This window comes from Lithobates pipiens, unplaced genomic scaffold (assembly GCF_037356315.1).
Source record: "Lithobates pipiens isolate NorthernLeopardFrog02 unplaced genomic scaffold, aLitPip1_a1.2 Scaffold_16, whole genome shotgun sequence".
Classification (NCBI taxonomy): Eukaryota; Metazoa; Chordata; class Amphibia; order Anura; family Ranidae; genus Lithobates; species Lithobates pipiens.
The window spans coordinates 235,760,388-235,786,252 of NW_027507748.1; the positions used below are offsets into that span (position 1 = coordinate 235,760,388).

A 25,865-nucleotide genomic window follows, 5' to 3' on the forward strand; every position below is an offset into this window, starting at 1 on the left:
GTAAACCCCAACTCCAGAAACTGCGCCGCATCCCTTAGGAAGGGAACCATCCTTCCTACCCTCACCGGCGTCCTCCCTTTTTCCAGGATCACCCCCTCTTCCGCGACCCTGCTTGAAACACCTAGACTGTGGGTGCGAGCCCCCGCAGGAGGAACACTCATGTCGGAATCGACATTTCGCCCCGAATTTGCCGGAACCCGCGTTAAATTGCCAGCAGAAACCCATGCGATTTCCGGCTGGTTGTCCGGCAGCTGCCTGACCACCGGCCCCTCCCTGAAAGGGAGACAACACACTGCGCGGAGACGACATTAGCTTCATCCACAAACTAATGTCCTTGTGATCCCATCGCGTACAGCCTTCCTCTGCCTGAATTGCTCATCATAGCGCAACCAAGCGGTACCCCCATAAACTCCCCCATAAACTCTCTGGGCCTCCCCGATGGAATCGAGATAGCAAAAAAGGGGGGAGCAGTTTTCAGGCGCCTTTTCGCCGATAACACTCGCCAATATCGCAAACGCCTGCAGCCAGTTAGCAAACATACGCGGTATCAGACGGTAGCGCCGCTCCTCCTTGCTCTTGTCGGGCTTAACTTTATCCAAGTTAAACTTCTCCAAAGGCAATAAGGAGAAAATTTCGACATACTCCCCTTTCCAAATGCGGTCTTTCACCTCAGTCTTCAAGTGAGCGCCTAAAGGTCCCTCAAAACAGACGTAGACCTCACATTTTGCGGCGTCCGCCAGGCGCACACCGTCGGCACCAACAGCCGCTTTCCCACTCGCCGTGGCCTCCTCAACAGGCGCTGGCGTCACCGTCACAGCCGACGAGGACGCAGACGCAGCCCCCGGAGCGGCCACCCCTGCCACAGCAGTGCCCCCAGCAGCCTGGCTTAACCCCGCACCCTGCGCAGTAGAGGTACGAGCAGCTGCCCACGCCGCCACCGGAGCAGCATCCGCCGCCGGCCGCGTACCAGCCTCGCACCGTGCCAGAACCTCCCTCGTCCCGCTCGACCAATTCGCCCTCTGACAAGCTGTCCTGGGAACTCCCGGCCTCCCTTGGATCCGCTTCCACGGGCCGCCGATCTGGAGTCTCCACGGCCGCCGGGCGCTCAGCAGTGACGACCTCACTGCGCGCCGTTCCGTACCGCGCCACATGCTCGGGATCATTGCCACTCTGAGCCCTATGCCTGGCAGCATCCCTGGACCGGACCTCGGCTAGGTCCCTCCGATGGCGTCCCCTCCGGCCTCCTCCTCCCTCTCTCCGCAGGAATACAGGCCCTGGCCGTTCCGTGTGCGTGGCCATCACCCGCCGAGGCACCTCTCCCCCGCCGAGCCGCCCCCGGTCCAGGTCGGTGACCCGCCGAGGCAGCCGCCTCCCGTCCACCATCAGCCGCAGGGTATTGGAGTGCAGGCCTGCCATTTTCCGTTCCACCCCGTGTCCAGCGCCTCTGGGGGGTTCCACCAGCCACCGCGCAGGCCCCAGGATGCTTCCGCTTGGCCGGCGGGGTCTGCAGGGCCTGATCAGGGCTCCCAACCCCATCCCTCATGCTGGCTGCCCCTGGGCCATACCGCTCTGGAGGCCTAGACCTCCTGGCACGTGTCCTAGGCGGGGGAGGGGGGCCGGTGGGCGCACTGGACGAGGCCTGGCTGGGCGCCTGTAACAGGCCGTCGACCGAGGCCTGCAGCCAGCCAGCACCTCGCGCCGCAGCCTCCTCCCTGAGCCTAACAAAGAGTGCCTCAATGTCCCCCATGGTACCTGCCACCGCCGCTGCCGCCACCGAGCTCTGAGAGGGGGGGCGATCACTACCGTTGCCCCGGAGCTCCGCAAAAAGCTCCTTCTCCAGTGTTAAGATGGCGCCGACTGCTCGCGCGTGCGCACAAGCTCCGCCCACCTCAACTCGTCGCCGCGTCACCACCATCACACATTAATTCCGCCGCCTCACGTCCGCCCCCCCCCCTCGTCATGCCGGGCCCTCCCCCTAGTGCCTGTGTCCGGGCCGTTCCTTTATGCACTATTATGACTTTCTAGACACTGGCATCCTAACAACCAATGATGTCATCAGTTGATAAGGATGATGTCTGTTGCCTCCATAGCATCCTTGTTTTCCCCTCCTGAGCCCCTCTCCCTCTGCACTGGGATCACATTAGCAGAGGTTACCATGGGTTTTAGGATGCAAAGGTGTACTGACAGGGTGGATAAACATGTAGGTAGCATGTAGGGCAGCCCATTAATTTCAATGGGCTGCTCTATGCCCTACAACATGCTACAATGTGCTGACATGTGCCTCTAGCAACCAATCAACAAGCAGAAATCACGTGCTGTAACCTCTAACAACTAATCAGTGAGCAGTAATGTGTGCTTTAACCTCTGGCAACCAATCACAATCTCTGCCTGATCTGATTCAGTAAATGTATATTGAGTCTAGCTGCTATTTATTGTATGCTTCAGAGCAGGTGGAGAGCGAAACTACATGGGGGGGGTGGGGGCAAGACATTTTTTGCCCAGCGTCCAATATTAAAGATGGTCCTAAATGGATCCACTCTGTTTGGTATCCAAGCATGCTTTGCCTTTACCTTTTTAATAGGGGCAGAAAATACTATTTTGTGAACACGAGCTCGTAGATGTGTGCAATCGGGAACTTCAGCTTTTACTATACATTCCTAAACATGAAATGTATAGCTTTTTAGATTACTTCTAGCTCCTCCACAGAGACCTTTCCTCAATACAAGTAGCCCATATTATTTCACCTTTTTTGGACCAGTGTACACTTGAAATTCCCAGGCTAAGTAGGATCATGTGGAATCTTTCCGATCTATAGGGAGGTATTGGTCTGCCAGACCCCTTGCTATACCATACACATAGTCCAGGTTGTTGAGTGATTCCAGTATAGGAAATAGTATAGGATAGGATAGTATATGAAAGTATAGGACACACACAAATAACAATGTGACAAAAAATGCTCAATCAATAAATAAATATAGAAATTTCAATACCAGTAATCTGTCTTTAAATTACATAAACAACCTAGGTGCTTCACAGGTCGATCCCTTATCTAGGCTGTGTTTACACCAATTGTGACTGCATTTTCTGTAATGGAAACAAATTTGGTGAGTAGTGCGATTCCAAGAGTGTGGTGAAGGGACCACGTGGACTATTTATCCTGTTATTCTTTTAACACACTGGGTGGACATTTGGATTTAGAAATATATTTTTATATTTTTATATTGTATGGTCATTATAATTTTTATATGGACATTATACTTTTTTATATGGACACTATACTTTTTTTTATGTAATTTAAAATTATTGTAAAGTCTCCTTTTAAAAAACAAAAAAAACAAACAAACATGTTACATAGTTACATAGTTAGTCAGGTTTAAAAAAGGCACATGTCCATCAAGTTCAACCACAACCACATGTTATACTTACCTCCTCTGCAGTTGGTTTTGCACAGAGCAGCCCAGAATCTCTCCTGGCCCCACCCTCCTGTCAAGTGCCCCCGCAGAAAGCAGCTTGCTATGGGGAAACCGAGCCGGATCACAGCTCTGTGTGTCCATTCAGACATGGAGCCCCGACCCGTCCCACCCTCTCTCTCCCCTGATTGGCTAGCTGACTTTGATTGACAGGCGTGGGAGTGAATGTTGCCGCTGCTTTGTTTCAGCCAATCAGGAGGAGAGTCCTGAAAGGCTAAGACAGTCGTGGACAATGCTGGAGATAGCTGTGGCTCAGGTAAGTATTAGAGGGTGCTGGGGAGGCTGTTACACACAGAAGGCTTTTTATCTTAATGCATTGAATGCATTAAGATAAAAAACCTTCTGCCTTTAAGGGCACTGTCAGGACCTGATTCCCCTGCTGGTGGCACGGTGGTGTCCTGAGTGGAACTTTAATTGCAGTGTCCACCAGCAGGTGTCTCCCAGCAGCTTCAGTCTCCACCTGATGCTGGCTTCCGGGAGGGTACTTTAGTCTCTCCTCTGCTAGGTCATCTTGGGTCAGTGTTTTGATTTGCTTGCTGTGCTAATTCTGATGCTGTTTCCATTTAAGCATAACTTAAAACACACTTTCTGGCTCAGGTGTGGTGCTTAGGGGTAAAATGGACTCTCCTCCCGGCTTGATCTTGCATGCACAGAGCACACACCTGTTGCTGCCCTCTTAGGACTGTCGATATCCCTGCGCAAACTACAAAACAAAAGTGAGTGCGTACTGACCTGGTGCATTATCATAACTAAATCTTTATTAAGATCAAAAAAACAAAAAGACAGTTGAACAAGTGGGTACTCAAAAACACATTTTTGACGCAGAGACCAAGCTCTGAGGAAGAGGGCCTGACCCTAGAAATACGTTCGAATCTATGGACATTTAGACATTTCTTCCCATGCCATCCATCAACAGAGTATGGTGTATTGGAGGCGGTCTCGTCTGTGTCTCTAGACATGCTTATGTTAAACACGTGTTTGTGAGTACCCACTTGTTTTTTTACTATCTTAATAAAGATTTAGTTATGATAATGCACTAGGTCAGTACGGCCTCTATCATTGTTTTGCTATTTTCATTTATCCTGCTGCAGGTCCTGAACTTGATCCCGATATTGCACTAGCCCTGCATCCTGTACCCTGCTGCCTTACATATGCTCCCATTGTTCCTGATCTCAGTCCTGATTCCCTCCTTTCTTGCATCTCTCTTATTCCCTGTCACCCATGTTCCTCATCTTGTGTATATATATTTTATATATATAGTTTGTTAGGTTTTCTGTTACTTTGGCATATTAATTTATATTCTTGTAGTTCACTTGTATATTCACTACTTTGCTGATTTCTGGCATGTGGATGTCTTTTGTTTTATTGCTAATAAATTTACTTTACTATATATATAGCCTGGTCTTAGTTTCTATGTGTAGCCCTGCAGATCTGGTCATCTCTGCTGCAGATCACTGACATACTAGCATTGGAACATTTATATTTATTTATTGAGTGAGCATTTTTGTCTCATTTTAATTTGTGTATTTTGTGTATGTTTCATTGTTATACTGTACTAAATGAGGTTCATGATTAGAGTTGGGCGAACAGTTCAGATTGAGCATCCTCTGTTTAGTGATGTTGTCCGTGCCATCCAGCCACAGCATGCAGAGGAGGTGGTGGACTGGTTTTACTAAACCATTATCATCCTCCGTCCTCATCCTCCATCACCCAAGTAGAGACTAGTGCACAGTCCACTGCAGCTACCAGAGTGGCTTATTCTGCCTCTTTGTCCACAGCTACTCCTGCCATAGCCCCATCATCAGGCATGGAAGAGTCTGCTGAGTTATCTGAACACAGAATAAGCCACTTGCTCCTTGACAATGCACAGGCATTACTTGATCCAGATCTTGGTTCTGAGGTTGAGGAAGGTATGAACAAATTGGCAGTCATGTTCTCCCAGCCGCAGCATATTACCACGTTGTCTCTCATTAAAATGAGGATGGAGGAGGTGATGATAATGATGATGAGGTCACTGATGCGACTTGGGTGCTGGATAGAGCAGAGGAGGATAGTGAGGGTAGGGCACAACCCCAAAGAGGCAGCCATCATGGAAGAATAGAGAGCAGCCACCCTATTCCAGATTGTAAAGCTGTTATCTCCCGGCCCTCTTCCCACAGCTCAGCTGTTTTCCCCTTTTTTAGCACATGTGCAGCCGATCACACTGTTGCAATTTGCAAACTTTGCCTCAAGCACATCAAGAATGGCAAAAACACCAGCCATTTGGGAACCACATGCTTAACAAGGCATTTAACCTTCCATCACTCAGCCCATTGGCAAGAGCACCTGAAAGCCACACAAAAGGGATGCAATTTTACTCCTCCTCACTTCTCACCTTTCCGGTCTACCCCTGCTATACTTTATGACCTCTCAGCAGCCTCCACTGACAGGGAATGATGGTACAGCACAGGGTGTCCCAGGTCCTTGCAGCATGTCTGCCAGTAGCACAACACCATCTGTAGACCATAGCCGGCAAATTTCTGTGCCCCATCTGCTGCAGCGAAAAAAAAAAAAACAGTCACTGACACCCACATACCCAGAGTCTAATTGTAAGCTTGTCAAAGCTACTTGCTCTACAACTTTTGCCTTTTTGTCTGGTGGATTCTGCCCACTTCCGTGAATTTGCAGAATGTTGGCTCCAGTGATGAGGATGGAGGGGATGATGATGATGTGGTCACTGAAGCAACTTAGGTGCCGGAAAGAGCAGAGGAGGAAAGTGAGGGTAAGTCACAACCCCAACCGCAAAGAGGCAGCCATCATGGAAGAGTAGAGAGCAGACACTCTATTACGCCAGATTGTGGAGATGTTATCTCCTGGGCCACTTCCCACAGATCAGCTGCCTGGGCTTTTTTAGCACATGTGCAGCCAATCGTACTGTTGCAATTTGCAAACTTTGCCTCAAGCAGATCAAGCGTGGCAAAAACACCATCCATTTGGGCACCACATACTTGACAAGGCATTTAACCACCCACCACTAGGCACGTTGGCAGGAGCACCTGAAAACCACACAAAATGGAATGCAATTCTGCTCCTCCTCACCCTTTCGGTGTACCCCTCCTGTACCTCATGACCTCTCAGCAGTCCCCACTAACAGGGATGATGGTATAGTGAATAGTGTCACAGGTTCTTGCAGCACATCTGCCAGTAGCACACCACCAGCTGTAGACTATAGCAGGCACATTTTTCTGCCGCATCTGCTGCAGAGAAAAAAAATACAGTCACTGCCACTCACATGCCCAGCATCTAAATTCAAGCTTGTCAAAGCTGCTGGCTTTACAACTCCTGCCTTTCCATCTGGTGGTTTCTGTACCCTTCCGTGAATTTGCAGAATGTGTTGTACCACAATGGCAGGTTCCCAGTCACTATTTCTTTTCACGTAAGGCTATTCCAGCTCTCTACCATCACGTGGAAGGCAATGTTGTGGCATCATTGGGCAAGGCAGTCAGCCAAAAGGTCCACATTACTGCTGACGTGTGGCCCAGCAAGCTTTGTCATATGTACTTTGAACATATATTTTGTTCAAAGTACACTGGGTAACTCTGCTTTCAACTCGGAAGGATGTAGGACAGGGCTCAGTGCTGCAGCTTGTTGTGCCACCATGTCTCCATACAGCTAGTGGTGATAATGTGAGATTTGTCAGCTCCACCCCATTCTCCTCCTCCATGCACTCCTCTGCTGAATTGTCCCATGAACCACAAGTACCCCCTAAGCGATCAAGGGGCTATTCAATGAGTCAGGCTAAAAGGTGCCATGCAGTGCTACAGCTGTTCTGTCTAGGGGACAGGAGCCACACCGGAGCAGAGATTCTTGCAGCTCTGCAGGGGCAGGCCCAGAGGTGGTTCATGCCATGCCAGCTGGAGCCAGGAATAGGGGTATGCAATAATGGCACAAACCTCCTATCGGCCTATAAGTTGACAGTTGACACAAAGCCAAATTGAGGACAAAGGCATGTCCTCAATTTGGTGGTACATCATTTTTCAAATTGGTACCTATGGTTGGAAACCTAGGGTTGAGCTGCTAAAGCAGGCCAGAAGAGTCTGTAGCCATTTCAGGTGGTCATACACAGCCAGTGCTCGGTTGGCTGAAATTCAGCGGAAATTCCATAAACTGCCTGATTTGTGACATGCCCACCAGGTGGAACTCGACATTGGCAATACTGCAGTGGCCTCACATGCAGCTGAGGGCTGTCAACAAGTACCTGTGTGAGTATGGCACAAGGAGAGGCTCAGGCCAGCTTATTTTTTTTCCACGACGAGGGTTGCTGATACTGTACTGTCACCATTTGAGGAGGCCACAAGGATGGTGAGCCATGACAATGCATGCATCATTGACATAATCCCTGTTGTGTTCCTGCTGGAGCAGACTCTGCATGGCATCATGGACAGTGCACTCGAGGCAGAGCAGTGGGAGGAAGAGGAGGACTTCCTTTCCTCTCAAGGCCCGCTTATAATCCTCATGGACCCCAAGAATTCTGCTTCTCATGTCTCCACAAACTTGCGGTGCATGGGCTCCCTCATTCTTCAAAGCCTGCAAAAGGATATACGTGGCTTAAAGATAAATTTATTTAATGCCTTTCCTGATGTCATTTTGAGGCTTCTGATGGTCAAGAGAGGAGCAGTGATGAATTTCAAAAAAAGTTTAGTCCTTGGCACCCAGGGCTGTCAGCTTCCACATCCCATCGGCAGCATCTTCATCATATGGTGGGAGATTATCTAGGGGCGAATACAGATATGGAGAGATTTCAAGTTGACGATCCACTGGGTTACTGGGTCATGAGATAGACCACTGGCCAGACCTTGCCCTCAGTGCTGCCAGAGGTTTTGTGACAGATAAGAGAGCATGTCTGTCTGCAGACTCCGTGGACTGCCTGACATTTATCAAAATGTAATTGGTCTTGGATTAGCAGCAGCTATAGATGTGCTGAAAAGTTTGCATACCCTGGCAGAAATTGTGACATTTTTGCATTTATATTGAAAAATATGACTAATCATGCCAAAAAACTGTCTTTTATTCAAGGATAGTGATCACATGAAGCCATTTATTATCATCACATCGTTATTTGGCTCCTTTTAAAATCATAATGATAACAGAAATTACCCAAATGGCCTTGATGAAAAGTTTACATATCCTGGAATGTTTGGCCTTGACACAGAAGGTGGCACACACAGGTTAAAATGGCTATTAAGAGGTTCATTTTCCACATTTGTGGCTTTTTAAATCACAATTGGTGTCTGTGTATAAATAGTCAATGAGTTTGTTAGCTCTCACATGGATGCACTAATCAGGCTAGACACTGTGCCATGAGGAGGTAGAAAAGAACAGTCAAAAGACCTGCGTAACAATGGAACTTTATAAAGATGGAAAAGTATACAAAAAGATACCCAAAGCCTTGTATATGCCAGTCAGTACTGTTTAATCCCTTATTAAGAAGTGGAAAATTTGGAGCTCTTTTGATACCAAGCCAAGGTCAGGTAGACAAAGAAAGATTGTAGCCACAACTGGTGGAAGAATTGCCCAGCATACAAAGACAAACAAACAAACAAACAAAAGACCTGCGTAACAAGGTAATGAAACTTTACAAAGATGGAAGAGGATATAAAAAGATATCCAAAGCCTTGAATATGCCAGTCAGTACTGTTCAATCATTTAATAAGAAGTGGAAAATTTTGGGATCTCTTGACACCAAGCCAAGGTCAGGTAGATCAAGAAAGATTTCAGCCACAACTCACAGGATCACAGGAATTGTTTGGGATACAAAAAAAACCCACAGGTAACCTCAGGAGAAATACAGGCTGCTCTGGAAAAAGATGGTGTGGTTGTTTTTAAGGAGCACAATACGATGATACTTGGACAAAGAAGAGCTGCATGGTCAAGTTGCCAGAAAGAAGCCTTTACTGCACAAGTTCCACAAAAAAGCCTGGTTACAATATGCCCAACAACATCTTGACATGCCTCATTGGGCTTTTTAGTGGCATGGACGCAGTAAAGGCTTCCTTCTGGCAGCTCCACCATGCAGCTCTTTTTTGTTCAAGTATCGTTGAATTATGCTCCTTAAAAACAACCACACCTTCTTTTTGGAGAGCAGATTTTATTTCTCCTGAGGTTACCTGTGGGTTTGTCTTTGTGTCCTGGGCAATTCTTCCACCAGTTGTGGCTACAATCTTTCTTTGTCTACCTGACCTTGGCTTGGTATCAAAAGAGCTCCAAATTTTCCACTTCTTAATAAGGGATTAAACAGTACTGACTGGCATATTCAAGGCTTTCGGTATCTTTTTATATACTTTTCCATCTTTATAAAGTTCCATTGTTATGCAGGTCTTTTGACTGTTTTTTTCTACCTCCCCATGGCACAGTGTCTAGCCTGATTAGGGCATCCAAGTGAGAGCTAACAAACTCATTCACTATTTATACACAGACACTAATTGTGATTTAAAAAGCAACAAATGTGAGAAATTAACCTTTAATAGCCATTTAACCTGTGTGTGTCACCTTCTGTGTCTGTACCAAGGCCAAATATTCCAGGGTATGTAAAATTGTTATCAGCGCCATTTGGGTGATTTCTGTTATTATGATTTTAAAAGGAGCCAAAAAACGATGTGATAATAAATGGCTTCATGTGATCAATATCCTTAAATAAAAGACAGTTTTTTGGCATGATTAGTCATATTTTCAATATAAATGCCAAAATTTCACAATTTCTTACAGGGTATGCAAAGTTTTGAGCACAACTGTATCAAGCCCCTGATGCCAATGACCCTGATTACGTGCTTTCTGGATCTCGAATCTCTGAAGGCTATGTAGGCTGCCTAGGTTTGTGGGTGTTGATTTAATCTTGAAGAAAAGTTTGACAGGTGCCAGGGGCGTAACTATAGGGGGTGCAGCAGTTGCGACTGCAACCGGGCCCTGTGATGCAGGGGGCCCATGCAGCCCCCTCTACATATGGCCAGCAGCAGCATAGGCAGCTAGTGGTACCAGTGCACCATGCACACGGGTGGCTGGAGGGTGACTACCAGAGCTCCATGCTCGACTATCGCACTGGCTGCTCTTCAGTTGTGCATTCCCCGCATGACCTGTGTCCTCAGCCGGCTCCTCAGAGTACCCCTCTCCTGCTACATGCATTGCCACTCAGTCCGAGTCTGTTTTCCCCAGCCAGAGTCCCGCCCCCCCCCCCCCCCCCCTCCGAGTCCGGCCTGCACTACACACTTCTCCCGGATAAACAAACTTTAAGCACACAGATGCAGTTCAGCCCTATGAGAGCCGGCTTCCCGGAGGACATTGCAGGCTTGTGTGCCAGCCCTTCTCCTCCCCCGTCATACACAGATGATGAAAGGTCTTTCTGGGAGATATGCTGATCGCCCGTCCAGCACACCGGATGGAGCCCAGGCCAACATGGATGAGTGCGTGGCCTACAGCTTGGTCATGGTGAGTGAGAGGACCCCATCCCCCACACACCATTCCATACCCCCTCCATCTCCCCCTGGGGACAGGGACCCCTTCTCCCCTGGGGACAGGGACCCCTTCTCACCTGGGGGCAGTAACTTCATCTGCCCTGGAGAAAAGGACCTCATCTCTTCTGGGGACGGGGACCCCATCCTGCCTAGGGACAGTCCCCCAATGGGGCACCTAAAAATAAAAAAATATAATAAAAAAAACTACTGATACCAGTGGTGGAACTACAGGGCTCACAAAGGTCATACCTGTGACCACGCCCTGGAGTTCCACCGCCGGATTCGGAAGGAAGGGCCCTGGCTCGGGTTCAGGGGGGCCCTTCATGGTTTCTAGCATCGGGGCCCTGAAGGTTCTAGTTACGCCACTGACAGGTGCATATCTACAATTTTTGACAGCAAGGCCAATTCTTGCTTTCTTCATGAGTACCTCTATAGGATTATGGTGAAAAGGCACCACCGACACCCAAAGACCAATTTTTTTGCACCTGTTTGACATATCATGTAATTTTTGACAGCAAGGACAATTTTTGCTTTCATCAAGAGTACCTCTATAGCAGTGATAACGAACCTTGGCACCCCAGATGTTTTGGAACTACATTTCCCATGACGCTTCACTACACCGCAGAGTGCATGAGTATCATGGGAAATGTAGTTCCAAATCATCTGGGGTGCCAAGATTCACCATCACTGCTCCATAGGGTTAGGGTGTAAAGGTACCATGACACCCAAAGACCAATTTCTCTGCACCTGTTTGACAGGTACATATCATTTCAATTTTTGACAGCAACGTCAATTCTTTCTTTCATCAAGAGTAACTCTATAGGGTTATGGTGTGAAGGCACCACCAACACCCAAAGCCTAATTTTTCGCCACCTGTTACTTCTATCCAAAGTCTGCAAAAGAGACACTATAATTTATCCAAAAAAACTCTAATCTTGTTCCGAGTGCACTAAATTGTGGCCTCATCATAAAGACTGGCTCCCCAAGCTCTTTATAAAATAAAGAAAGCTTGAATGGAAAAACAAACAAACATTTTTTTGGCTTTATAATTGTCATTATTGATGCAGCATGTTCTATATACAGTACAGTTGTGCCACTTTACAGGTAGACTAAGGGGACCCCCATGCCCTATATTAAAAGGAATTTTTCATTTTTATTGCTATTTCTCATTTTACATTAAGCATCAGTAAATCACTACTATTTAAAAATGATGTTTTTTTACAAACTTTTTTTCCCATTTATACACAGACCCCGCCCTTCCTTTTTGACCCTTTCCACTTCTCATAAGCCCCACTTCTTATAGAATCCACTGACTCCATCCCCCTGTATTCCACCCATAGTTCAGGAGTATACAGCTCAGCATCACAGCGTAGAGGCGATTCAGTTCGCATTGTGCGCTATATAAGTATTTCATTCATTCATTCATTCATCACAGATATGGTATGTAGCTCAGCATCACAGATAGTATACAGATCAGCACCACAGAGAGTATATAGATCAGCACCATAGATACAGTAGTATATAGATCAGCACCACAGGTAATATACAGATCTGTGCCCACCAGTGCCATCTCATCTGTGCCCACCAGTGTCATCTGATCTGTGCCTACCAGTGCCATCTCATCTGTGCCTACCAGTGCCATCTCATCTACAACAATATATACCCTACCTTCCTTCTTGATTATAGAGACCTTCCTCCATCATCACTGACTGCAGATATACATCATTTGTCCTGTATACAGCTGCATATACAGTAACAGGACAAATGATGTATATCTGCCGTCAGTGATGATGGAGGAAGGTCTCTATATACAAGAAGGAAGGAAGAAGGTGTGGGTATATAGAGCTGTATACACTACTACACAGATAATATACAGAAATTGTGAGTACATCTGTTCTGTGTAGTGTATACAGCTATACACACCCACCTTCTTCCTTCCTGTATGTACCCCATCACTTTTGGTGATGGGGTATATACAGGAAGGAAGAAGGTGGGTGTATATAGCTGTATACACTACACAGGACAGATGTACTCACAATTTCTGTATATTATCTGTACCCACCAGTACAGCCTGTGCCCACTAGTGCCACCTCATCTGTGTCTACTAGTGCAGTCTCATCTGTGCCCACCAGTGCCATCTCATCTGAGCCCACCAGGCCATCTCATCTGAGCCCATCAGTGCCATCTCATCTGTGCCCACCAGTGCCATCTCATCTGAGCCCACCAGGCCATCTCATCTGTGCCCATCAGTGCCATCTCATCTGTGCCTACCAGTGCGGTCTCATCTGTGCCCACCAGTGCCGCCTCATCTGTGCCCACCAGTTCCATCTCATCTGTGCCTACTAGTGCGGTCTCATCTGTGCCCACCAGTGCCATCTCATCTGTGCCCACCAGTGCCATCTCATCTGAGCCCCCCAGTGCCATCTCATCTGTGCCCACCAGTGCCATCTCATCTATGCCCACCAGTGCCATCTCATCTGTGCCTACTAGTGTGGTCTCATCTGTGCCCACCAGTGCCATCTCATCTGTGCCCACCAGTGCCATCTCATCTGAGCCCACCAGTGCTGTCTCATCTGTGCCCACCAGTGCCGTCTCATCTGTGCCCACCAGTGCCGTCTCATCTGTGCCTACTAGTGCGGTCTCATCTGTGCCCACCAGTGCCATCTCATCTGTGGCCACCAGTGGCATCTCATCTGTGCACACCAGTGCCATCTCATCTGTGCCCACCAGTGCCATCTCATCTGTGCCTACTAGTGCAGTCTCATCTGTGCCCACCAGTGCCATCTCATCTGTCCCCACCAGTTCTGTCTCATCTGTGCACACCAGTGCCATCTCATCTGTGCCCAGCACTGCCATCTCATCTGTGCCCATCAGTGCGGTCTCATATGTGCCTACTAGTGCGGTCTCATCTGTGCCCACCAGTGCCATCTCATCTGAGCCCACCAGTGTCGTTTCATCTGTGCACACGAGTGCCATCTCATCTGTGCCCAGCACTGCCATCTCATCTGTGCCCATCAGTGCCACCTCATCTGTGCCCACCAGTTCCGTCTCATCTGTGCCTACTAGTGTGGTCTCATCTGTGCCCACCAGTGCCATCTCATCTGAGCCCACCAGTGTCGTCTCATCTGTGCCCACCAGTGGCATCTCATCTGTGCCTACTAGTGCGGTCTCATCTATGCCCACCAGTGCCATCTCATCTGTGCCTACTAGTGCGGTCTCATCTGTGCCCACCAGTGCCATCTCATCTGTGCCCTCCAGTGCCATCTCATCTGAGCCCATAAGGGGCCATGTTATCTGTGCCCACCAGTGCCGTCTCATCTGTGCCCACCAGTGCCATCTCACCTGAGCCCACCAGTGCTGTCTCATCTGTGCCCACCAGTGCCACCTCCTCTGTGCCCACCAGTGCCGTCTAATCTGTGCCCACCAGTGGCATCTCATCTGTGCACACCAGTACCATCTGATCTGTGCCCACCAGTGCCGTCTCATCTGTGCCCATCAGTGCCGTCTCATCTGTGCCCACCAGTGCCATCTCATCTGTGCATACTAGTGCGGTCTCAACTGTGCCCACCAGTGCCATCTCATCTGTGCCCACCAGTGGGATCTCATCTGTGCCCACCAGTGGGATCTCATCTGTGCACACCAGTGCCGTCTCATCTGTGCCCACCAGTGCCATCTCATCTGTGCCCACCATTACCGTCTCATCTGTTTGTATACAATGGGGAGCTGCGCTAAATGTGTACAAACAATAATTTGAATGTGACCCCAAGAAATTAATTCAGCAAAAAAAATATTATTTATGTTATAAGAACCCAACACTAATAAATAAATCAAAGTGAATTGAATAAATATATAAATAGAGTGTAAAAAATTAAGTGTAAAAAATGAATGTGCCATATGAATAAATAAACATAAAAAAATTCACATAAAACATCTATCACAATAAATTAATATGTGAAAAAATAAATCCAAATTGTGCTAACATATTATTGTCACACATACGTGAAATGAATATGAATAATACATAAAAAAACACTTCACTAATTAAATAAATAAATAGAAATAAATAGAAATATATTTACAAAATAAATTCCATGTAGTGTATATAAGGTAGATATAAAGTGAATAAAAAATAGTCCACATAAATCCCAAAAGGTTTGTTCTTTTTTGATCGATCCAACGTGGAATAAAACGGGACACCAATGAGAAATCGTGTGCCCAGAATTCCACTGAAGCACCTCCACCAATAGATAATATGGGCCACTTACCAGAACATAAGATCTCAGTATTAAGTGAGATCAAAAACGCATTTGCAGGTACTCTAGATAGACAGTCCTGGAAACCACACCGAACCTCTCTCTCCAAACACTCCACCAGTTGGGACGTTAATGCCACAAAATGTATAAAAAACAACAAGGGAACACATACATAGTGTAAAACCCTTTTTAATAAACTAAAAAATATAACGCAATTACACTCACATAGTCAGCATGTATATCAGCACTTCACAAAATCGAGCCAGCTGGCTCTCGGCTACCGCCCGCACTTCCGGATCTACGTAGAACGCGGTGACGTCAGCTCGCCGTTCCTTCCTACGCGTTTCGTCACTAGACGGACGTGGTCACGGGATACGGGACAGCGCCCTGACGCACCGCTTAAATAGCAAACAAATACAACCACGCCTCGATCTGAGCTCCATAGGCGCGCCAATCCACCATTTTACTTGTGGGAAAACAAAAGCAGGAAAGCCCAACTAGCCCAAAAGGAATTATACCCGGGAATAAAAAGCCACAATATCATAGAACCTACTAAACATTGTGGTAATTATATAGTATGACTAATTGGCCTGCTCTAAAATGTAATATAGTCGCAAACATGATTACAAGGAAAAAAAAGGACTTATAAAAAATATATTTGTATATTCGCCGTCTCATCTGTGTCTACTAGTGCGGTCTCATCTGTGCCCACCAGTGCCATCTCATCTGTGCCCACCAGTTCCATCTCATCTGTACACACCAGTGCCATTTCATCTGTGCCCAGCACTGCCATCTCATCTGTGCCCACCAGTACCATCACATATACAGCTATATATACCCCAACTTCCTTCCTGTATATAGAGACCTTCCTCTATCATCACTGAGTGCAGATATACATAATTTGTCCTGTATTCATATATATATATATATATATATATATACAGTAACAGGACAAATTATGTATATCTGCAGTCAGTAATGATGGCGCATAGTCTTTATATACAGGAGGGTAGAAGGTGTGGGTATGTATAGCTGTATACACTACTACACAGATAATATACACAAATTGTGAGTACATCTGTCCTGAGTAGTGTATACAGCTATATACACCCACCTTCTTCCTTCCTGCATACAGGAAGGAAGAGGGTGGGTGTATATAGCTGTATACACTACCCAGGATAGATGTGGGGGGGCCGGGATATAGGGATCCCCTTGTTAAAGGGGGCTTCCAGATTTCGATAAGCCTCCCGCCCGCAGACCCCCACAACCACCGGCCAGGGTTGTGGGGATGAGGCCCTTGTCCTCATCAACATGGGGACAAGTTGCTTTGGGGTGGACCACAAAGCACCCTCCCAATGTTGAGGGCATGTGGCCTGGTACGGTTCGGGGGGCGCTCTCTTGTCCTCCCCTCTTTTCCTGCGGCCTGCCAGGTTGCGTGCTTGGATAAGGGTCTGGATTTTGAAGGGGACCACCACGCCATTTTTTTTTGGTGCTGGGTTCCCCTTAAAATCCATGCCAGACCTGAAGGGTCTGGCATGGATTTTGAGGGGGACCCCGAGGCCATTTTTTTTGGCACGAGGTTCCCCTTAAAATCTATTCCAGATCTGAAGGGCCTGGTATGGATTTTAAGGGGGACCCCCACGCCATTTTTTTTTGTTGGCGTGGGGTTTCCCTTAATATCCATACCAGACCTTAAGGGCCTGGTATGGAATTTCGGGGGACCCCACACATTTTTTTCTTCATTTTTTTTTCTTAATGCTAACATGAATAGGCTAATAGCCTTAAAAAAAAACATAAAAGTGAACCGCCTGTTCAACTTATGCAAATTAATCTACGTGGCTTGACATTTACTAAGATTTTGCCGGCGCAGTGAACCAAAGCACTTGAACATGCGCAAATGCCGCTTGCGCATGCGCAGTGCATAAATTGACCTTGCGCAGTTCCAAGTGTATTTGCAGGCGCAGCAGGCTTGTTCAGAGAAAGTTATTTTTCTGTTCTATTTTGGGCATATTTGTTACTTGGACAGTTATAACTATACTTTCTCACATCACCCACATCACCCCCATAATATTGGCACTTCCACCTTCTTTTAATTCTGAGTTGAAGAATGCGTGCGCCAGGTCTATAGCGGCGCACCGATCGCTGCCTCCCGTGCGCTGGCATGTTGATAGTAAATGGGGAATTGTGCTGTGTTACAGGTGCAAATGCTTTGTGAATACGAAAACGGCTGTTGCACATCGGCGTGCACCGCAACTCATGGCGCAAAGTGTTTGTAAATCAGCCCCTAAGTGTGCCTTTTATGTAAGGGATGAAAATTAAGTTCTAGAAAGCCAGTGGCATCCCTAGCAACCCTCACCCCCAGATATGAACCCATCGAAGAGGTGTGTTTTTTTCTGTGCTGGAATATGAAGGAGTAAGCGTAAATATGAAAATTAATCCCAGTTAGTCTTAACACTGGGAAAGTAATTAAACGTGTCTATTAATCGTATAGCTGAATACATATATAAGGTCATCATCTGAATATAAGGATAGTTTTTCTTCTAGCAGACCAACTCTGATGCCCTTCACCACAGCCGTAGCTCTAATCTGAATAGCTAGAGGCTATAGGGTCACTGTAAACAAACCTGGATAAAGGGGACACCCTTGTCTTGTTCCCCTATGTGGGGAATACGTGTTAAAATCATTGCCATTGGTCTGCACCTGGGCCACCAGGGCAAAGTATACCATTTTATACCATGTGATAAAATTGAGGCCAAATCCAAATTTCTGAAAGACTTCCCATTCCACTGAATCAAATGCATTTTTAGCATCCAGGGAAACCATCAACCTCCTGGTGGCCTGAACTAGCAAGATCCATATGGGTATTCAGTCTGCGGATGTTGGTGTCTGTACTCCTACCTAGCATGAATCCCGACTAATCAGCATGAAGCAAAGCCAGAATCTTCATTCAATAACAAATCATACAATATGATGAGCACATGTCAGGGTTTAAGAATAACCACTGCCGCTGTATCCATGATAGAGATGGGTAGGGATCCTATGTCCAGTGAATGAAGGAGCATCATAAGGAATTGTGGAATTGGATCTTCAAAAAAGTGTACTGAACTGTACAACCAGCTAATATTTCCTATTCACTTACCCTTATCCCCATCGATCTTCCAACCGCTGTCCTCTTAACCCTAAAAAAATATCTAGAAATGTGGTCAGATTTTACACTTTGCTTAACAGATAAGCAAGGAGACTCTCCAGCTTGTCCATAGACACTGCGCAAAGTGACAACATCTCTATAAGTGATTTGAGGCAAAAATTTGTCCCCAATATTAGATCATTTATACTGCATGATTGCTATATTATCTATGTCTTTATCATGGTGTCCTACTGGTGTATATATGTATATATATTGTATATACCTGCACATATATGCCGCCATAATGAAGGCAGTTTTTATGGTGCACCCAGGACTTTTTTTTGGCTGGCAACTTTAAAGTGGTTGTAAACCTATACATATACACACTGAAGTGACTGGGCTAAGGTGCAACACAGAGATGAAACAAATCTTGCTATAGAAGTTGAACTTGTTTATCTGCAATCCTCTTATCTACAGCCATTCAAAATCCAAAATGTATACAGCTTGTCTGAGCTTCCAAAAAGCAGGGGGTAGGGAGCTAAAGTTACACTCTGCAGAGCTCAGTGAGAAATGAGGCAGCAGACAGAAATTACACATAGTGCTCTGAATTGAATCATGCAGATACGAGATACATGCTTGGAGTTAAAATTCTGAAATGGATTCTAAATACAGGAGTGTTATACATTTTCATAACGAGGACTAGGTGCTAAGTATTCCACAAATACGTACGTGTACAAAATGTTTTATGTGGAGTCCATGTTCTCCCTAAGCAAGTTAGAACATTATTTACATTTGGTACAGGATCAAAACCTTTCTTGCACTTGAACTGGAGTGTTGTGCCTTCCTCAAAAAAATGCTCTCTTGTAGGTTCTACCGGTTCAGCAAAATAGATGTCAGGAACATACCTGCAAACACCTGGAAGAAAATTATAATTTAGTTATAATAGAAGCAAATATGTTATTTTACCAAAGTAGGAACATTTTAGTAGGATTTTAGACAGTAAATACTGTAAAAATAGTAGTAGGAACATAAAAGTTGTAAAAATTTAGTTTATTCTGATAAAACTAAAAAACAGGATCTGTTTCACAAATAACACTATTTAGTTTTTAACACTACACTACTTTTTTTTAGTGAATGGGTAGGGGTACAATGTACCCCATGGTCATTCACATGGGGGGGCAGGATCTGGGGGCCCCCTTGTTAAAGAGGCCCTTGTCCCCATCAACATGGGGCAAGGAGCTTTGGGGTGGGGGGCGCAGAGCCCCCCCTTCCCTAAAGCACCCACCCCCCCCCATGTTGAGGGCATGCGGCCTGGTATGGTTCAGAAGGGGGGCGCTCGCTCGTCCCCTCCCCTTCCTGCCCTGCCGGGCTGCATGCTTGGATAAGGGTCTGGTATGGATTTTGGGGGGACCCCCACACCAATTTTTTTTAGACATTTTAGTGTGTGTGGGTCCCCTCCGAATCCATACTAGACCCAAGGGCCTAGTATGGACCTGGGGGGGGCCCCATGCTGTTTTTTTTCACTTTTATTTTTTAGCCGCCATTTTTTTTACATTGAGTGGCAAGCCAGCCGACAGCTGATGACTCATCGGTTGTTAAGGATGCGGCGGCCAGCTTCCTGGCCCCCGCCTTAGCAACCAGTTATATACAGTGTAAAAGAAAGAAATAAAAAACACAACAAAACAAAAAAAAAAAAAAAAAGCAACCACCCAGAGCTCTTCAAGGGTTTGATATGTATTTTGGAGGACTTTTTTTTTTAAAGAAGCTGACAGTGAATATCATTTGATGGCAATTTAAACTATATTATTTTTTTTTTCTTTGTAAATCTCACATCACACAGCAAAAAATATAAAAAAAAAATGTGCAAAATATAAACGTGAAATGGTTCTTTAAGGCCTCCCTTCCAGGCAGATTTGACACGGACATAGATATGTCACTCAAATCCTGACAGTGGTGTAAACAGGATAAGGTACTCTTACTGGCAGGGATGGACACACATACTGTACAGCAGTGGGTCAAATATGCTTGTGATTCTCCTTGGGTGTCACCTAGGATGAATTGGTAGATAGCTCGCAGTCTCGGAACCATGAAAATCCATAAAGGACCGTTGGAGCGGCAGCCAAAGATGTCCCAGAGGGATCCACATAGACATAGGCAAACCAGGATCAAAAATGGCATGATGGAATATAAAAGGGAATAAGAGGAAAAAGCTCCATATGGTGCAGGTCAACCAATATTGTTTATTGTGCTATAGATTCTCACAACAACTTGTAAGATAAAAATAAAGTAAAAACAATCCACAATCTGATGCCCCAGTTGAAGGCCCCTTTTGTCGAAATGCTTCCGGCTTGCTCATTTCAGACTCCCACATTGCTTTTTTTTATCCTTTCCATTTTTTTTTTATTGGATTGTGGATTTTTTTACTTTATTTTCATCTTACAAGTTGTTGTGAGAATCTATAGCCCAATAAACGATATTGGTTGACCTGCACCATATGGAGCTTTTTCCTCTTATTCCCATCTATATTCCTTCGTGCCATTTTTGATCCTGGTTTGCCTATGTCTATGTGGATCCCTCGAGACATCTTTGGCTGCCACTCCAACGATCCTTTGTGGATTTTCACGGTTTCGGGGACTGCGAGCTATTTACCAATGCATCCTTGGTGACACCCAAGGAGAATCACAAGCGTATTTGACCCACTGCCATATGGTATGTGTGTCCATCCCTGCCAGTAAGAGTACCCTATCCTTTTTACACCACTGTCAGGATTTGAGTGACATATCTATATCCGTGTCAAGTCTGCCTGGAAGGGAGGCCTTAAAGAACCATTTCACATTTATATTTTGAACTCTTTCACCTCATGGTGCCTTCTTTGAGTGTTTTTATACACTGTGTGGATTTTATTGTACATCATATTGTTTACTAATTTTCACATCAACACATTTTTCACTTATATGATTATGTTCCCATTCATGGGGTTTTATGTTTGAGCGCTATACACATTGTTTCACATGTTGTTTTTACTTTGTTTGAGTGTCAGCCGCTTTTGCACTTATCACAGGTTTAGCGCAGTATTTTCTCCCTCCTCTATCAAATCTAATACCATAAATCTTTTTGTCACCTCCACTGGGGTGATGGAATTTAGGGGATCAGATTTAGATCGTATCTGAAATGTCTAGTGGTGTTTCCTGCTTTCTTCAATTTAAGCCTGAATTTTGCCATAAGAAGCTCAGGGTGTAAGCCACAGTCTGCTCCAGGTCTTGTTTTGACTGACTGTATAGAGCTTCCCCATCTTTGGCTGCAGAGAACATAATCAGTCAGATTTCTGTATTGACAACCCGGTGATGTTCATGTATAGAGTCACCTTATTGTTTGTTGGAAAAGAGTGTTTGTTATTACCAGTGTGTTCTCTTGACAAAACTCTATTAGCCTTTATCCTGCTTAATTTTGTACCCCAACACCATATTTAACAGTTATTCCGGATATGCTTTGACTTTCTACTTAAGCATTCCAATCTCCCATTATTAGAAGGATATCTTTTTTGGAGTTAGAAAAGGTGTTGTAGATCTTTATAAAAGTGGTCAACGCCAGCTTCTTCAGCATCAGAGGTTGGTGCATAAACTTTTATTATTGTGATGTTGAGTGATTTATCTTATAGATATATCATAATATGAGGGCTACACCATTTCTTCTGAGAGATTCTTGTCCACAATAGTAGTAATATATAGTAGTCATCTGAGTTGAATTCGCCCATTCCAGTCCATTTTAGTTCACTAATTCCCAAGTTATCGATGTTCAACCTTGCCATCTCCTGTTTGACCACATCCAGCTTACCCTGATTCATTGATCTTACATTCCAGGTTCCTATGCAGTGTTCTTCTCCACAGCTGAGAGTCTTGTGGCTTTGGCCCAGCCATTTCATTAGTTCTGGAGTTACTTCTAATTGCCCTTTGCTCTTCCCCAATAGAACATTGGACACCTTTCCGGTCTGGGGGACTCATCTTCCGGTGTCTTATCTGTTAGGCCGCGTACACACGCGCGGACTGTTCGCCCAACTTTGTCCGTCCAACAGTTTCGGCAAACAGTCCGCTCAAACTTAGCATGGACGGACATGGCCACACACGACGGACGAACAGTTTGCTGAAACCGTGCGCGATGACGTGAACGGCGCGTACGACGGGACGAAAAATACGACGTCCTATACACTGCATTATAGCTTTCGGCGTGAAAATCCTTTCTGAGCATGCGCGCAACTTTGTTTGACGAACAAGCCTACACACGGGCGGACTGTTCGCTCAAACAAGGTTTCAGCGGACAGTTTTTCGGAATTTCCGAAAAACCTTGTCCGTCCAACTGTCCGCTGAAACTGTCCGCTGAAAGCCCACACACGAGCGGACTGTCCGCCCAAACACTGTTCAGCGGACAAAGTTGGGCGAACAGTCCGCCCGTGTGTACGCGGCCTCAGGCTTTTGTTTCTGTTCATGAGGTTTTCTTGGCAAGGAGGCAAGGATACTGGAGTGGGTTGCCATTTCCTTCTCCAGTGGGTCACATTTTGTCAGAATTCTCCACTGTGACCCATCCGTCTTGGCTGAGCCTACGCGGCTCGTATCTTCACTAAATTACGCAAGCACCTTCGTCAGAGCAAGGCAGTGATCCATAAAGGGGATACTAAACTTACTTAATATTGATAAACTATTTTATTTTTATCCTCTAATCTTTATTTTTTAATGTTTAATTTTCACCAAATTCCTCTTTCATAAATGTTTTCACTTTTTTTACATCTCCATTTCAAACACTATAGTAAGGTATAATATATGTGTATGTGTGTGAGCTAACCAGCTCTTTCTAAAAATCCTCCCATTCCACACTGGAATACACTCTCCTCCTTGTTCTAAAAATATTTACCCCATGACATTCCACTTAGCCATCTGACATCTCAAAGCCCAATCTGTCAGCGTACCACACCACATGAAACATAGGATGTCCCTCAAGTCTATGGGACACGAACATGAATAATCAAAAGTGCTAACTTTAAAGGCTTATATGCATGATATTGTCATAAAAAGTATTTGGGGACCTGGGTCCTGCCCCAGGGGACATGTATCAATGCAAAAAAAAGGTTTTAAAAACTGATGTTTTTTCGGGAGCAGTGATTTCAATAATGCTTAAAGTGAAACAAAAAAAGTGTAATATTCCTTTAAATTTCATACCTGTGGGGTGTCTATAGAATGCCTGCAAAGGGGTGCATATTCCCAGTGTTTAGAACAGTCTGACAGCAAAATTATATTTCTAAAAAAAAATAAAAAATCACTGCTCCCGAAAAAAACATTTTTTTTTTAACTGTTTTGTGCATTGATACATGTCCCCTGGGGCAGAACCCAGGTCCCCAAACACTTTTTTCGTCCGTTTTTTGTGTGGTGTATTAAGATGAGGAAGAGATGTGAGAGGTCTCTCCTTGTCATCGCCAGTGGAGATACGAGCGCTGTTCCTAATATTTTTTTCTGCTCAACCAGACGGCACCCTAAAAGCTATACACCGCAGGACCGCGGGACGACAGGAGCTGACCATCCACCCATTGCCAATTCATTGTTCATCATTTTAAAAGGGTGAGAAACATCCAATTCTTTTCTCTAAATGTTAAAAGCACAGTAAAAGGGGGAAGACCTGTCTTTATCTCTTTGAGGGGTATTAAATAAGGCAAGAGAAGGTTTGATGGACTATGCTAATTAAATACCCTCTTTCCTCCCTCCTAAGAGACTTTCTGACACTGACACCAAACAAATACTATATCTGCCAAAAATCTTTTTTTGTCAGGGTTAGGATCAGATTAAATAATTGGAAGGACTGAAACATCTGTATATTTTGTTAAAAAAGAAAAAGGGGGGAAAGAAAGGGGGAGGGAGAGAAAAGGAAAGAAGATTTTCTATTTTTTGTTTTAGTTTTTTTTCCTTCCCATTCTGTTGTACTTGAAACTAACAACATGCCGTCACAACGCTCCAAAACGGCAAGCCAAGCAGCAAGCCAAGCAGCAGAAAAACTAGAGAAATATGCCCACACCCCAGGGCAGGTGCTAGCTCAGACCCCCCCTAAAGCTTCACTACAGAATCAACAGATCCAGCCTAATCGACAGACTGGGGCTACAGGGGTAAGAAAAAGCCAAGGGCAGAGTCAAGCACCAGTGCAAGCGGAAGGGAGTGAGTCATCGGTGAGATTCCAGGGCCAGGTAGTGGAAGGGGCCCTGGGATCAGTGATAGGGCCTGACGTAGTAGTGCATCCAGAGCCAACTTTAAAGATGGTGTTGGAGGCGACTAACTCCTGTAGAAGTTCCTTGAGTGAAATGAATGTCCAATTGAAAGCAATTCAAGAAGAACTCTCCTTCGTCAGGTTTGACCTACAGAAGGTTCTGGAGAGGACCACTGCCCTGGAGGGTAGAGTGAGTTTAGTGGAGGATGATCTGGCTCCCCTTAAATGGGAAATGAGAGTTATTAACCACTTAAGGACCGCCTCACGCCGATATATGTCGGCAAAATGGCACGGCTGGGCACAATCACGTACCTATACGTGGCTCTTTAAGTGCCCAGCCATGGGTCGGGAGCGCGCCACTGGCGGCGCGCCCCCTCCCGATCCTGAGCTCCGTGACCATGGCCGCGGGACCAGTGGACCCGATCGCCGCTGGTGTTCCGCGATCAGGTCACAGAGCTGAAGAATGAGGAGAGGTCTGTGTAACCAAACCTCTCCCCGTGCTTCCTAGTGTGGCTGTCACCAATCGTCTGTTCCCTTTTATAGGGAAAGACCAGGGCTCAAGTCCTGCGGGAACGCATAGGAACGGAGTTCCTGTACTTTTTCCACAATAGGAACTCAGTTCCTATTAGCAGCCATGTCCTGCAAGACTTTGAAGTATGCGAGCTGTATAGCAGGTGCTACACCAGCAGCTGCCGACACAGCTCACAATAGTAGGTGCCGCAAACCTAACCATTCAGGCATTGCCAGTAGGGGTCCCCATGACAGCTTTGGCTTCAATCTACCTGTCAATCACAGCTAGCTGATGGGTAGATCTGGTCTAAGTCTAGCTGATGGGTAGATCAGCTATTCTGCTCACAGGACATGCAGGGAGAGAGGTGAGCTGAGGGAGGAACATCAGTTTGGGGTGGTAAGCTGAGCACAATACCTGGCAAAGTTTAATGCCCGGAGGGAAGTTTATGTGGAAATATATGAAGGGTTGGAATAGCAGCAAGTGTGTGTTGGAGCCCTGCAGAGTTTGCAGCCCCCCCAAGCTAACATACATCTCCTAAGCAGGAACACATCACTATCTCCCCAAGCATTCTGTCCAGATAATGTGCAGTTAATTTATGACCTTTCCGTTTAACCCTGTGTTATCCAAACTCCGTTCAATGAAAATTGTAAACTCACCACATAAACACTTTATATACAAAATAAAATTCCCCAATAAAGATCAGAACATGATGTTCACATTTGCATGGAAGCACAATTGAATGAATGCTGATTATTCAGAGAATTACCATATTCA

The 25,865-nt window shown here is 45.7% G+C and overlaps 1 protein-coding gene across 8 annotated transcripts in view; it reads right to left on the reverse strand.

The window, feature by feature from the left end:
- Positions 1–25,865, reverse strand: part of LOC143982457 (zona pellucida sperm-binding protein 3 receptor-like) — a 633,312-nt gene that overhangs the window by 497,251 nt on the left and 110,196 nt on the right. For all 8 annotated transcript variants that reach the window (XM_077481173.1, XM_077481174.1, XM_077481171.1 and 5 more), the window contains exon 3: positions 19,067–19,252. In XM_077481173.1, coding sequence (XP_077337299.1) covers positions 19,067–19,252 — 186 coding nt within the window. The remainder of the gene's footprint in view (positions 1–19,066; positions 19,253–25,865) is intronic.